General features: G+C 35.5%; 1 protein-coding gene and 1 long non-coding RNA gene across 3 annotated transcripts in view; one reads left to right on the forward strand and one right to left on the reverse strand.

Annotated features, from left to right (window-relative positions):
* Positions 1-5115, reverse strand: part of nfic (nuclear factor I/C) — a 100582-nt gene extending 95467 nt beyond the window's left edge. The window contains exon 1 of one of the 2 annotated variants that reach the window (XM_026269592.1): positions 3966-5115. In XM_026269592.1, the coding sequence (XP_026125377.1) occupies positions 3966-3968 (3 nt within the window). In that variant the 5' untranslated portion in view covers positions 3969-5115. Of the gene's footprint in view, positions 1-1320; positions 2359-3965 lie in introns of those variants that run through there. The other variant, XM_026269591.1, reaches the window with a different exon arrangement.
* LOC113107239 (uncharacterized) lies at positions 4069-12322 on the forward strand. Its single transcript, XR_003292626.1, has 3 exons — positions 4069-4206; positions 7848-7913; positions 11324-12322. It is a non-coding gene; the product is annotated as an uncharacterized LOC113107239 (long non-coding RNA).
* The last annotated feature ends 754 nt before the right edge of the window (positions 12323-13076 follow it).

A 13076-nucleotide genomic window follows, 5' to 3' on the forward strand; every position in this document is an offset into this window, starting at 1 on the left:
TTGATATGAACAATGAACTGAATTATACCAGAAGATAAGAGCTAAGTACAAAAATAGATGTTATTTACATATTTTCTATGACCAAATAATGGATTGACATTATGTGTGTCAGTAAGTATGGGCGTTTTTCCGAATCGGGCATATGGAACAACTTTATTTCCGAGCAGAAAACAAAAAATATTTCTCCTCACAAAATCTTCTTTATAATCTACAATTGCTAACTTGCAACAATTTTAAGTTGTAATTTTATATTTTAATTATTATTATATTATTATTATTATGTACACTTATCAGATGAAAAGTGGACATTGTTTCATCAGAGGAGTGGCCTTACTGAAACGATGTGAAATTTAAAACAAACCGAAGTGAAATTATTCACTTTTGCAGTAACTTTCTCATCAAAGACAAGGTCAAAGCAATCAACAGTCATCTAAAATCCTTGTGACTCATGTCAATATACAGCAAGCCAATTTGAGACAGTAAAGTGACCTTAAAACCCCTCTTTGTCTGCAAAAATGGGATTCAAATAAATTGTGATAAATTACAGGCAAAAGGCATATGTCTGGCAAGTCGAAGTTATTGTTTCTAGAATGCTTTTTATATCTTTTTAAGTGACTGGCTGTATAAAAACTGAACAGACTGAAAAATATATTTCAGTAACCATCTTTTTGCTATATCCTATCAATTGAAAACTTAAAAAGCGCACAAGAAAAGAGCTGAAACCACAGTAATAAAGTCCGGTTTTAATAGATATCATCCTAAATCTCTCTTAAAGTACTGTAATTTGATGTATTTTGTAACCAATTGAACGGTCAAAGTTTTAACAGTCTTGAAACAGAATATAAACATTACTAATGCATAATTATGACGCTATGCATGAACTGTCCTGGTATATATGTGCACATAGGCTAAACTTATACATTTTCAATCCACTCCAGATATAAAATAATAAAAGTTATACTTTATCTTAACTATGACCGTGTAACTTTCTTCTCTAGCTTATGATTAAAACTGAAACAGATGACTATGCACTCAAATATCTACTGCACACAAACTCCATCTTAAATACAACGATAAACAACGACTCAAATTACCTAGTCAAACTGATTTTCAAAAATGTGTTTACATTGTAAAAGGTCACTATCAGAAATCGATGACAATCCAATAAACTAATATTCCCCTGAGGATACGGCTTGGTGATGTATGAATGGATGTTAAATAGGCAAAGAGAAGAAGAGCTCTCAGCCCGCCCTTTATGAACTGAAATCTCTTCGTGGACCACGAGCAATTCGTTCAGAAAGACACAAACAAGCACTTTACCTGAGTTAGACAGAGAGGAGAATACATCATGTTGAAAGGGGAGCGCGTGACTTGAAATGTGGCAAAACACCGACAAGTTAGTAGATCATTTTTCACAGTTAATCATGGTAAGCCTCATCATGATTAACACTTCCACCGCCGCCACTTCTGACTTCCACTTCGAGTCCGTTAAATCAAGTGACGCCCGGCAAAAGAGAACGCGCAAACTCTGTACACGTTTAAAAGCAAACTTTGCAGGTAGGAAAACGCGTTGGGTGCTGCAATCTGTTCCATTTAGGAAATGGTGGGAGAAAGAATCAAAGAAAGAGAAAATCAAAAAGAGGGAGGAATGAAATGACGTTATGAAAATAGCCCATCCCAAAGAAAGTACTTGAAGGAGCAAGAAAGGCTAACTCTGGTTTCCAATGTCCAGGGGCATCCGTTAAGTCCGTGAAATAAAAAAATAAGTAAAAAAAGTTATATGCCTCGGTTTCTGAAGCGGCGTGAAACAAAGAGGCAAACGACTTTCTCCCGTTCGCCAGTGCGCACGCACCGTTCTTCCCTCTCGCGCTGATACAGTTCGGACGCAGAGACGTTCTGCGCGCTTCACCCGCGCGCGTATTCCAAACAATTTTACTGCAACACTCACCGCTAAAGTAGCGATTAGAGCCAGGCTCGCGCGGACATTGCGTCACAGCACATGCATGCGTCCATTCATGACAAAGGCTTATCGCTTCATAAGTTGAGTGGATATAAAAATAAAATCAGAAAATCAGCCCGCGTACAATACTATAGCCGGTGCCTGATAAGGCTTGTTATGCACCTTTAAAACTACATATAGATGAAGTTTCAAGTAAACGAGCGAATGACTTGTCTGTCAGTCACTTAAATTACTGAAACGCGTCTGTTTATGAATAACCTAGGCATGAGAAGTTCAATGCATAATAGCTATGCTATGCGCTATTTTGTCTTCTATTGCATATTTTGCCGACCAGAAGCTTTTGTAAATTCACTGCAAGAAAATAACGCGCTTCGGTAACCATAATCACTAACTGTCAGCTGGTAGCTTTCCAAAAACTATTCTTGAGGATTTTATTTATTATATATATATATATATATATATTTTTTTTTTTTACCTAACCCCTTTTAGAAATCAAGCTTCACTGTTGGAGTGACCACACAGAGACCAAATAAACTAGGCGTCAATTGACTTAAATTAAAGTGTAAAACTAGGCAGGCTATTAAAACGAAGTGTAAACAACACCTGTTATTTCTCTTGAATATGCACTGAAGGCATTGTGGTGTGAACTATGGCCTGGGAGAGAGCTGCTGAAACTTCTCAGTCATCTTAAAGAATCAGTCATATCCATAATTACAAATATGTATCCCTTTTTTTACTGCCACATATTAGCATATTATTTTAAAATATAGAAATATTTAAATAAGTTGGAGCTACAAAACACATGAACATACAGTTTCAATATAGCCCTAAAATAGAACAATTGTAAAAGTTTGAACTTGTTTTCATTTTTTGTTTTACGTAAAGAGACAAGAAAAGGCAACGTCTTTCTTAAATTAGGCTATATAAAGTACAATGAAAATATCCCTGCAGAGAACAAATCTTAGTAGCCTATATGAGATTATCATAATGAGCTGTTAATGTAAGTGCAAATTGTATTGCAACAGCAGTGACTAAGATAGCTATTAAGCCCGTTGTTGAATGTCTTCCTTTAAAGAGCAGACGATCCTTTTCTTAAAGTAATTTGGCAGTAACATAGTAGGCTACTCTGTCAGATATCATATCATTGTATTTTAATACATAACATAATGCTGAAATCCATGTAGCATCGTATTTGCATAGCCTAGGCTACTCAAAATGAAATGCAAGAATGCTCAAGAAAACATGGGAGTTATAGTAAATAGTAGCCTACTTTTTTGTAAGTGTATCATGCTTCCTTGGCTAAAAGTTAGGCTACTTTTTTTGTAAACAACCAAGCCGAGTCAAATCAATTTTTGGCACTGTCTCGTGAAGCATGTTTATTTTGTTTTATTTACAGATTAAGTTTGCTACTGTCACGCGAACGTAAAACGTTAACTAAAGTTTGTATCACTTTTTGAAACAATGCCGAACTCCCGGTCGTGACTACAACACGATCTAAACCTTCTGCCGGGGAGGGAGCGCCTCTGTCGGTGTAGATGTCAAATTCATGCCGGCGAGCCTGCGGCCATTTTCTGCTGAGCAAACTCTACTACTGGGCATCTGCCTCTACTGGCTTTAAACTTCAACTTGGCCTTCAGAGTCCCGTGGTTAACACACGCACACACCTTTTTTTTTCTTCTTCCTTCGGCTGTCACAGAACTAATAACTTTCATTATGGGAGAAAAGCCAAATCGCTTGGTAGCTATCTTAATCATTGCGCGTCTCAATAGCGAGAATAACACGCCAGCATTTGTAAGCCTTTCCCACAAAACCGTACGTTTGGCCGAAAACCAGCGAGAAAAGGAGTAACCGACTGGTAAGAGAGAGAGGAAGCAAGGGGGAAACCGAAACACGGCGCCTGTGTGTTGATGGTGATCTCATTTGACTTTAAGAGTGCACAACTCGTGATCTGCCTCGTCTTTTGGAGCAACGACACAATAATGATGAAACTGATTTGTTAACGTACCATTTCGAAGCGAAACTGCCAACCTCCCCCCAAAAAAGTTACAGCTTAGAGGCTTTTGTAGTTCTGCAGTTCAACGCTTGGTCATCTCGTCGGCTGCTTTTATAACTCCGTATCCATTTATCTTCGCAAAGAAGTAATCCGTTCTCTTCGGACGGGAGGAATAAACCCGGACACTGACCGAATACAAAACGTCCCACGCGAAGTCTTCGAACCTCGTCCAATCCGAAATCCTCGTTACCAGGTACAGAAGGACAAAATAAAGATTTTACAGTAATGCACGGCTTGCTGCGGAGAGTGCACTGGCTGGAGGAGCTGGCTGTTGTTTTGGTCGTGTATCTTTTATTTACAGTGCTGAATCGTCGGTCTCATAGCTTTGCAGCATTGCACATGCAGCGCGCATAGATGTCCTTGTGTACAGAGAGGAATCAATGCCTCGTCTGTTCTTTTGTTTCTTACAACACGAATAGCAACACAGACGGTGTTCTGAGCTCCATACACACATCTTACAGTCCTCGCGGAGAAGGAATTGATGAAATACGGGGGTGGCGTGTCTGTCTCTGTTGTGTGTGTGTGTGTGCACTGGAGCCACTCGTTTAGAAGAACTGCACTTGATGGCGTAGTTTATACAGTATATATGTATAGGCTACTTTATATATGGGTCAATGACGTAACCCTCATTTTTGTCCGAATCAATAAAGTTAAATATATATTTAAATATATTCAAATGCCATTCATGCTAAATGGATTGATTGAAGGCACGCGTCAATGCATATGGACTATGACGATCATGTCATTCTGTTCAGGTCAAATGGAGTAATCCCAAAAATACTAACGGAGATACATGACCCAAAAATAAATAAAGAAAGAAAATTAAAATCTTGAAAAATATTTAAAAACTTGTAGTCAAAAGTGTAAAAACAAAACAAAAAGTGTAGTCAGTGTTTAAGTAAAGTAGGCCTAGCTATTTTAGCAGACTACGTTTGACTTGATGGTTAGCCCACTTCATTTAAAAAAAAAAAAAAGAAATTCAGTTGGTATAAAATGTATGAAATCAACATGAAAACTTAGTAAACGTCTTAAACTTAAAAATATATTTGTATAACCCTAGAGATCCTTATTTGTCATTGGCGCATATAGTAATTAAAGGCTAAGAATGTTAAACCGGTTATGACAAAACAAACATTACATGTTCCAGTAACTTCAAAACCTGATTGGAGAGTCGTGCCAAACCTGTTTCCAAAATAAACAATAAATCAATAAAATCTGTTTGAGCGTGCGTAAAGCGCGCGTGTGCGTCTGTTTTGTGTGGATATCACTTTGGGCATTAGCGTCTAACTTTACAATAAGAAAATCATTATTTAAAAATCATTTCACTTTGGAAATAAGTTAAAGTTAACAAATGTCATGGAAGCCTTTGACATGAGCCCGTGTTGCCAGTATCACTTGAATTTGCGTTTAATCTATTTTAAGTCATTAGTGCTCAGTCAATTGAAGTGTCCTTGCGCGACACCTTCTACTCTCATTTTAAGGGTCACAGCATTTCAGAACATAAATAAACTGACAGTCAAGTAGGCCCATAGGAAAACGAGTTGTATTTTATGGGCTAGGTAACTTACATGTCTGCACAAATTACAGATCATCCTTGCTGTAACAAGGAGAAACGTTTTAGAATGGCTTATTTCCAGAAATCGTACTTTTGCTGACACAGAGTTTCAACTTAGGGGTTTACCCCACTATGCTTTTTCATAAACATACACAAATTGCAGCCTACTTGTGCAGAATTCAAAGAGTTTTTTTTTTTTTTTAAGTTGTCGAAGTTGTCTTGCTTTTCTTCTTCCTCTAAAATCTGCAAAAGCTCCCTGAACTCTACAGCCAAATATTTAACCTTTCGAGTTCCTCATCAGACACTATTTGGTCAGAGCCAGGAATGGTAATAGCTTGTACTCTCAGCAGACTGGCGGTTGGTAACTCTTACGTTTAAATTTGATTAAACATTGTAGTTTAAGACTTGCTTATTCTTTCCATCACATGTTTATTTGCCTTCAACTGGCAGCATTTTTTGAGAAATATTTTAAGTGGAAAAGTAATAAAATTGATATAAAATATCGTTTTGTTTTTTAAAATAAAACTCGCATGCATAGTAAATAGCAATGATTAGCATATGCTTATTCTATTTAGAAGAACGAATATAAAGATTTTAATTAAAAAATAAAACTGGACTATAAATGAAATTGGTTTATTTCTTATATTTTTTACAGCGTTTTAAAAATGTTTTAGGGCTACTATTACGCTTATTAATTTGCCCGTTCCAAGCAAAATTAAGACCATGAAGAATTAAGCTAAATTATAAATATCCTACATCTGCGCAAACATGAAAACTCACAGATATGTTGGGTTATGTATTTTTTTAAATACATCTGTATTTATGTGAGATTACGTATTTTTATCTTCAATACCCTTTAACAAAAATGAAATAGTATAGTAGGCTATAATATGCTGTTCCCATGATTAATATAAATGAATTATTATAAATTCACTTCATTTTACTTTATTCCTTAATTAAAATAATAACTTTTCGTCCGCGTGGTAAAACTCTAGAACTCTAAAAATAAGTAAGCTATAGATGCTACTTATGTGCTAACGTAAGCTATGTTAAATGTTTTTTAACTTGTTAAACGTTGTTTTAAAGAACCTAAATAAGTTTTTCCCGTTTCCCAAAAGACTTCTCCAAAATCCACATGTCCTCGTGTATTTGTTGGAACCTTCAAATGCAGTCGCGCATTTTGGATCCTTTGGACTTGGGTCGCTTCATTTTCCATGCAAACGCTCTTTTTGTTTCTCCCACAAAATAGCTTCGGAGTAAAAAAATAACAAAAATACCGACTTCTGCTCCACACTCTAAAACACTCTAAAATACAAACATATTGTGTGCTAAATATTTTCACTATATTTATAGGTCTTAAATTACATTTTGGCGTACTTTAAATGTACTGGAAAACATTTCGGTGCTGATCTTCCGGTAATTGAATAAATTACTTTTTTTTTCTTATTTTGTGCATGCATCAAATGATGACAGTATTGGAATATGTTGTTATGACTAAGAGCAAATAAAAGTGAAGTTCGAACTTTATACAGCATGATCAGAAAACACACAAGGCACAAGTACAGGCTTTCACAGAGACAAACACACACATCCCACACATGAACTAACGACTGGCTGTCTGACATACACTTAAGTTTACTATTCATATTTTTCACTTTTAAACCGGAAAGCACCTGAAAGACAAATGACAGCCATTTAATCCAGAGAAGAGTGGAACTGTGGCTAAAACAGTAGCACTGCTCACAGAAAAACTGCAGGTTTGACCGCATGATGTGCAAAATCATCTCTTCAGAGTGAATCATGTTTTAGCAAACAATAGCCTAAATAACATTGTAATTGCAATAATTTTATTTACAGCAAAATTATGCAATGCAATTATATTCTAATTCTATTCAAAAATGCCATTTTGTTATTTTAAACTAAGCCTAACTGTATAAAAGTGCACTTCTGTGCCATTATTATTATGTTATTTTTATTGAAATAATAAATTGCAGATCAACATGTATACAATGAAAACTACCATTTCTAATAGAAATTATGTGTAATTTGCTTTCTCTTCTAGTTGAGTGATTATATCTAAAAAAATAAAATATAAATATAGCCTGAACTCAAAATATGCCCATGTATAATGTGTACAAGTGCATGTTGTTTTCCTGAACAGGTCAAATCTCTGGCCTGGACACTTGGACACAGTAAAAGAGCAACATAAAACAGTTCATTAAAGAAAGAACAAGTAATAAAACTTCCCCTTCTCTTCCCTCTTTTTCTGTTTGTATCAGGAGAAATCAGAAAGTAAACATTCGGAAATTCCACAGCTAAATGAACTGCACAGGTTCATTTTGTTGGTACGTGAGAGCTGATAGATCATATGTCATCTAAACCTATCTCATGAAATGTTTGGGGGGAAATGCATTTGGTCGGTTTTTAGCCTCTGAACTCACCCAAGCACGTAAGTACATAATCTCCGAAAAAACAGCCTGTGGGTTAGCAATCGTTTTGACTTACAAAAGTGGGCATCCTCAAATGGGCAGAACAAAAACAGCCGTGAAACTTCTGTACAAAACATTTCAAAGCTCATGCAGAGGTTTACCAAAAATGATATCACCTCATTCTTATTCATGTGATTAATTCGGGTTCATTATGGGGTGATTTATGGTATCTAAAACTATGTAAGTCATATATAATTTATCTGAAATATACCAAATAAATTATGCATTGCACCTTTTTAATTTGAAAGGAAACATTACCTATGTGAGTATATGGATTTGGCTGTTTTGTAGAGCTGGAACAGTCGGATCAGGTAATATTACAGATAAGGTATCTAGTGTATCAAAGACTTTACAGTGAGTATGGGGTATCCAATTACTGCCCCATCAAGTGTTCTTTGCAGTGTAATACTCCTACTAGTGGTGAGATTGAAATACTGCAGTATATCACAAATAAAGTGTGTGGATATGGTGAAAGCCTGGCTAAAGATGCATCTTAGCAACAATACTTTCAATTGATTAAATTAATTCTAAATGACCATCTAATGGCTGGTTAGTCTTCTATTAAACTGCTGTTTAAGTGCAAGTGTCTTGCAGATTTAGCATGTCAAATATCCTTTATTCTCTTGCCCTCTCAAATTACATCATTGTAGTTGCAGTAAAGACTCTTAGCACATGTGGACTTTGCCTTTTTGCGGCTGTTTCCATGTCATGAAATCACATGTGGGTGTAATGCATGATTGGATGACTCCACAGAGACACATATATACTGCCCAAGGCAAATCCCAGTCTCCGATACAACTTCACTTTCCCAAACTACTGCAATATGAGAGGGGGGCGGGAAAACGTCTGGAAACTCTCTCTCAAGACAGGTCCAAGGCATGCAGCCCAATGCCAAGACTTCGCTCCTTCTTCTCAAGAGGACCAACTTTTCTTTCACTGCTCATGCCATCTGAATGCTAAGTGCAAATTGTGCATAATTTTCCAATTTTGGATCATTTGTGGCACATTACAGTCACCTTCAGGGTAAGCCAAGCAGTTCCATCAAAAACAAGTGGTTCGAATCAAGTCAGCAACGCTCTAAGTGCACCATTTATTAAATGGTATACTTATGGTGCAAAAGAGGAAAACAAAAAGATTGATATATCAGTTTGATATACCAATTTTATCTATTTTTATTTTGCGCAACATTTTCTGCTTTAGCTAGTTTTTATAGAGCTATTGTCTAAATGAAATGTGATAGTCAGTTTACTCATTTAATTGGAAGGCCAAACATGCAAAATGCAAACCAAATGTGATCAATGATAATTAATGACAGAATTTTCATTTTTTGGGTGAACTATTCCTTTAAACCCTCAATGACAGAGCTAACACGTGGGTCCATAATACAGAAGATGCTACAACGATGACATGATTTATGGTTCATTGAACAGTCACGAACAAGACAGTCTGACGCTGAGAAAAGAGCCTTGCTCAGCATCAAATATCCACCATTTGCATACGGTTAGAAATTAATCACCAAATCCTCTGTGGGACCTCGCTAATGGCTATTAGAAAATGATTACACCGCAGTAATTTGCCAGTGATTATGCTGTGATAAGCTAATGACCCGGCACCCTGCAGCAGAGTCCAAGAACTCTAATTACATGCAGATGAGTTAGCACATGTCAAGACCTCAGGACAAGACCACATATTGTATCCTAACGCAGTTACCTCTAATGATCTCTCCATTAATTGAATGATATATATCACATTTAAAAGGGATTAGCTGCTGATGATAGTTGAGTCGTGAAAATGGCTAGGCCTATGAGTAAAATCGTCAATTATAGGAATTAAAATCAACCTTTCAAGCTTTCTGTTTCAATGCTAATGGCCTCGTACTGTATAAAGTAACAAAGCAGGAACCTCCTGCTACATACAGTATAAAACTGAGTGCTGCATTTTAAGCCTGGCCTATAAAAGCATGTGTATAGTATCATATTAATGTATTTTGCATACTTTGTTAAGATGTTTCAAATGCAAAGCCATCAAAATAATCATTATTGGTGAGCAAAGTCATTTACTTGTAAATTAAATTTTTAATAAGAGGTTACATTTTAATTATGCATTGTATCGTGGAATGCGAAAATGAAACATTTACCAAAATTTTAGCTTTGTTTGAAGTTATCTTAAAGGGATAGTTCACTTAAAATAAAATAAGTAATAATTTTCTCACCCTAAAAAGACCCCTAAAAAACCCTAGCTGTTCAACTGTGGTTAAGGTTCAGTCATGGCAAACAAAAAAGAAGGCTATATGAGATGTTTGAACCTTTACAGATGTTTGTCTGTGGTGTTGTGCTTTATCCCCACTATATGAATCATTTTCATGTGCTTTGTGTTTCAGTTCTGGACACACCTCAAAGCTTAATTCCCTTTTCCAACACAGATAAACAATGTAACATGCAGCATGTTTACAGAACAAGAAGATGATGCATGAGGTTTGGCTTTAAGCTGCAGTGTTTAGGGATGGGACGCTGTCCAGTTACTGGGTGCCTTGGACAGAGTAGACTGGTTGGATTTGTTATGAATAAAACAAAAGAATAATGTAATGAAATGAAAAATTATGCAAAGCACCTGTAGTGAAATCAAAGAATATTTAAGCAACTCAAATAACAAATATTAGTTAAAAGTGAAGCACATGTAAGCTCAGCCTTATTAATTATTTAACTTAAGACTACTTATTAAAGTAAAACAGCTATTATACATCATATTTCCCTATTTTTTGTAATCTAAGGATAATTACTGAACACCAGATGAATGAAAAAGCAAAGTGTTGTCTCCCTCTTGTGGTGACATAATATTTCAACCTAAACAGAATTGTAGATTTTTTTTTATTACCACGTGCTTATAAATGTGTTAAAGATAACACTGATGTTACAAATAAGTTGATCAGATAAATGAGTTGTATTTAGGAATCCTACATTACGGCTGTATATATATAACCACCATATACGCTGAGCTCCTACATACAATTTTCATATTAATGGTAGATCTATATAAGTTTTTAGTGGTTGATCCTTAACCCTCATATGCCGTAGTATCAACATGTGATAAACTGCATGTTGTGTTGGTACTGCTGGGTACTAAAGCAATGTACCGAATGGCATGACTAAATGAGTAGACACAACATCGCATGCAGCTGTCTGAAGATCCTCTCTCACAGATGGTGTCAGGATTATACTGGACGACTGGCAGGCAAAATGCTAAATAAAATATTTTCCCTTTTTAAGGTGGTGGATTATCCGGAGCCAACAGATTGCGTTTTCAGAGCCTTAGCTCTCCAGTTCATTAAGAGACGAGCACTAAAGCTTCAACATCCACTTGGCATGAATGGAAATGTTTAATTGTGAGGCATTAAGACTTTATTTAGTTGCCCTACAGTTCGAGTTCGAGTTCTGCACATACATTGACATGCTTCTTGCTGAATATGTATTAAATTAAGGGACATGGTTGAAAAGTTTAATTGGATGATCAGGGCAAATTGTACTTATTTTGTCTTATGGGAAACATGTAAAAATTACTTATGTAGCTTCTGAAGGGCAGTATTAAATGAAAAAAATATGATATTCAAATTTACACACCCTTGTGTTTCCTTCTCTGTGAACATTTGTGAATGTTTTCATCTTTTGCAGTAGTTGTGTGCGAGTCCCTCAGTTGTACTCATGGTCAAAGATGGATCTCAAAATCCAATCTCAAAATGCATATTTAAAACATTTTTGGAAATGATTCAAATATGGCGATGCTAGAAAACCAAAGAATGTGCCGGAATTTTTCTGATGTGGGGAGTTTAACTGCTCAGGACAAACAAGGGACTATTACAAAACTTTTAAAATCAATGATCATCCTGGTAAAAACATTATATTGTGATTCAAGGGTATGTAGACATTTAAACTGGTTCGTTTGTGCAATTTCAGTTATTATTTTGTCTATTTGGACTATATGTAAACATCTGTTACATACAATGTATTCAGGACAGACAGGCTTATTCAGGACAGTACTAAATTTGTAAAATAAATAAATAAATAAATAAAAATGCAGATTTGATCCCTATAAGCTTCTTAAAATTATTAACAATCTGCCTGTTCTGTAACTGGCATGAACATGTATAAGTAAAACGTAATGTCAAAATGAGATGTATTAATGGAATAGTCCAAAATATAAAATTCTGTTTTCATTTTCTTTCATTATTTTTCAACCTAAATGACTTGCATACAAATTACAGTTTATTTTTTAACTGCTTACATTTTCAAAACTTTATTTTTCTCAAAACTTTACACACAAATCCATGAATTGCACACACAAAATGCCCGACATCTTTTGCAAAATGAAGCACTCCATTCAAAATATCACAAACACATCTCTAAACACAAACACATCTCTAAAGCTAACATTTAATTCCTGTAATAGATTTCTGTGTTACATAGAGTTGCGTTTTGCAAAAAGTGTTTTATGAAACAACAAGTAAAAATGTAGTGTGTAAGCAGTTGAAAAAAACTATAATATAAGCATATTCAAACCATACAAATAAAATTTAAGAGCTACAGTGGTGGGGAAAATTATCAATGAATAATGACTTAGTTCTGAATGTTTTTCACACAAAGCTTGCAATATAGTATGAATCATATGGACTATATTTTTGTCATTTTTAGAGCTTGGCAGCCCCTCTGATTTTGTATTGCTTAAAACAAAGCAACATTGTTATTACGAATATTACTGCGTGTAACAGAGGAAAGTCAGTCATATGGGTTTGGAACAAGATGAGGGTGAGAAACTGTCAAATGGCATTATCATTGAATTACTTTGGAATACCAAAAAATATATTGTTCATTCAGCATGGTATATAATGAAGTACCATGGTCTTAGCATCTGATAGCACCATTATACCACTGTGTAGCCATACTTAAACTACTTACGGCAATATAGTTGCATCTGCACACAAAGTTCCAGATCACATGATCCCAAAACCAGTAAATGGCTAAAGAA

The sequence above is a fragment of the Carassius auratus genome, chromosome 8 (assembly GCF_003368295.1).
Source record: "Carassius auratus strain Wakin chromosome 8, ASM336829v1, whole genome shotgun sequence".
Lineage (NCBI taxonomy): Eukaryota > Metazoa > Chordata > Actinopteri > Cypriniformes > Cyprinidae > Carassius > Carassius auratus.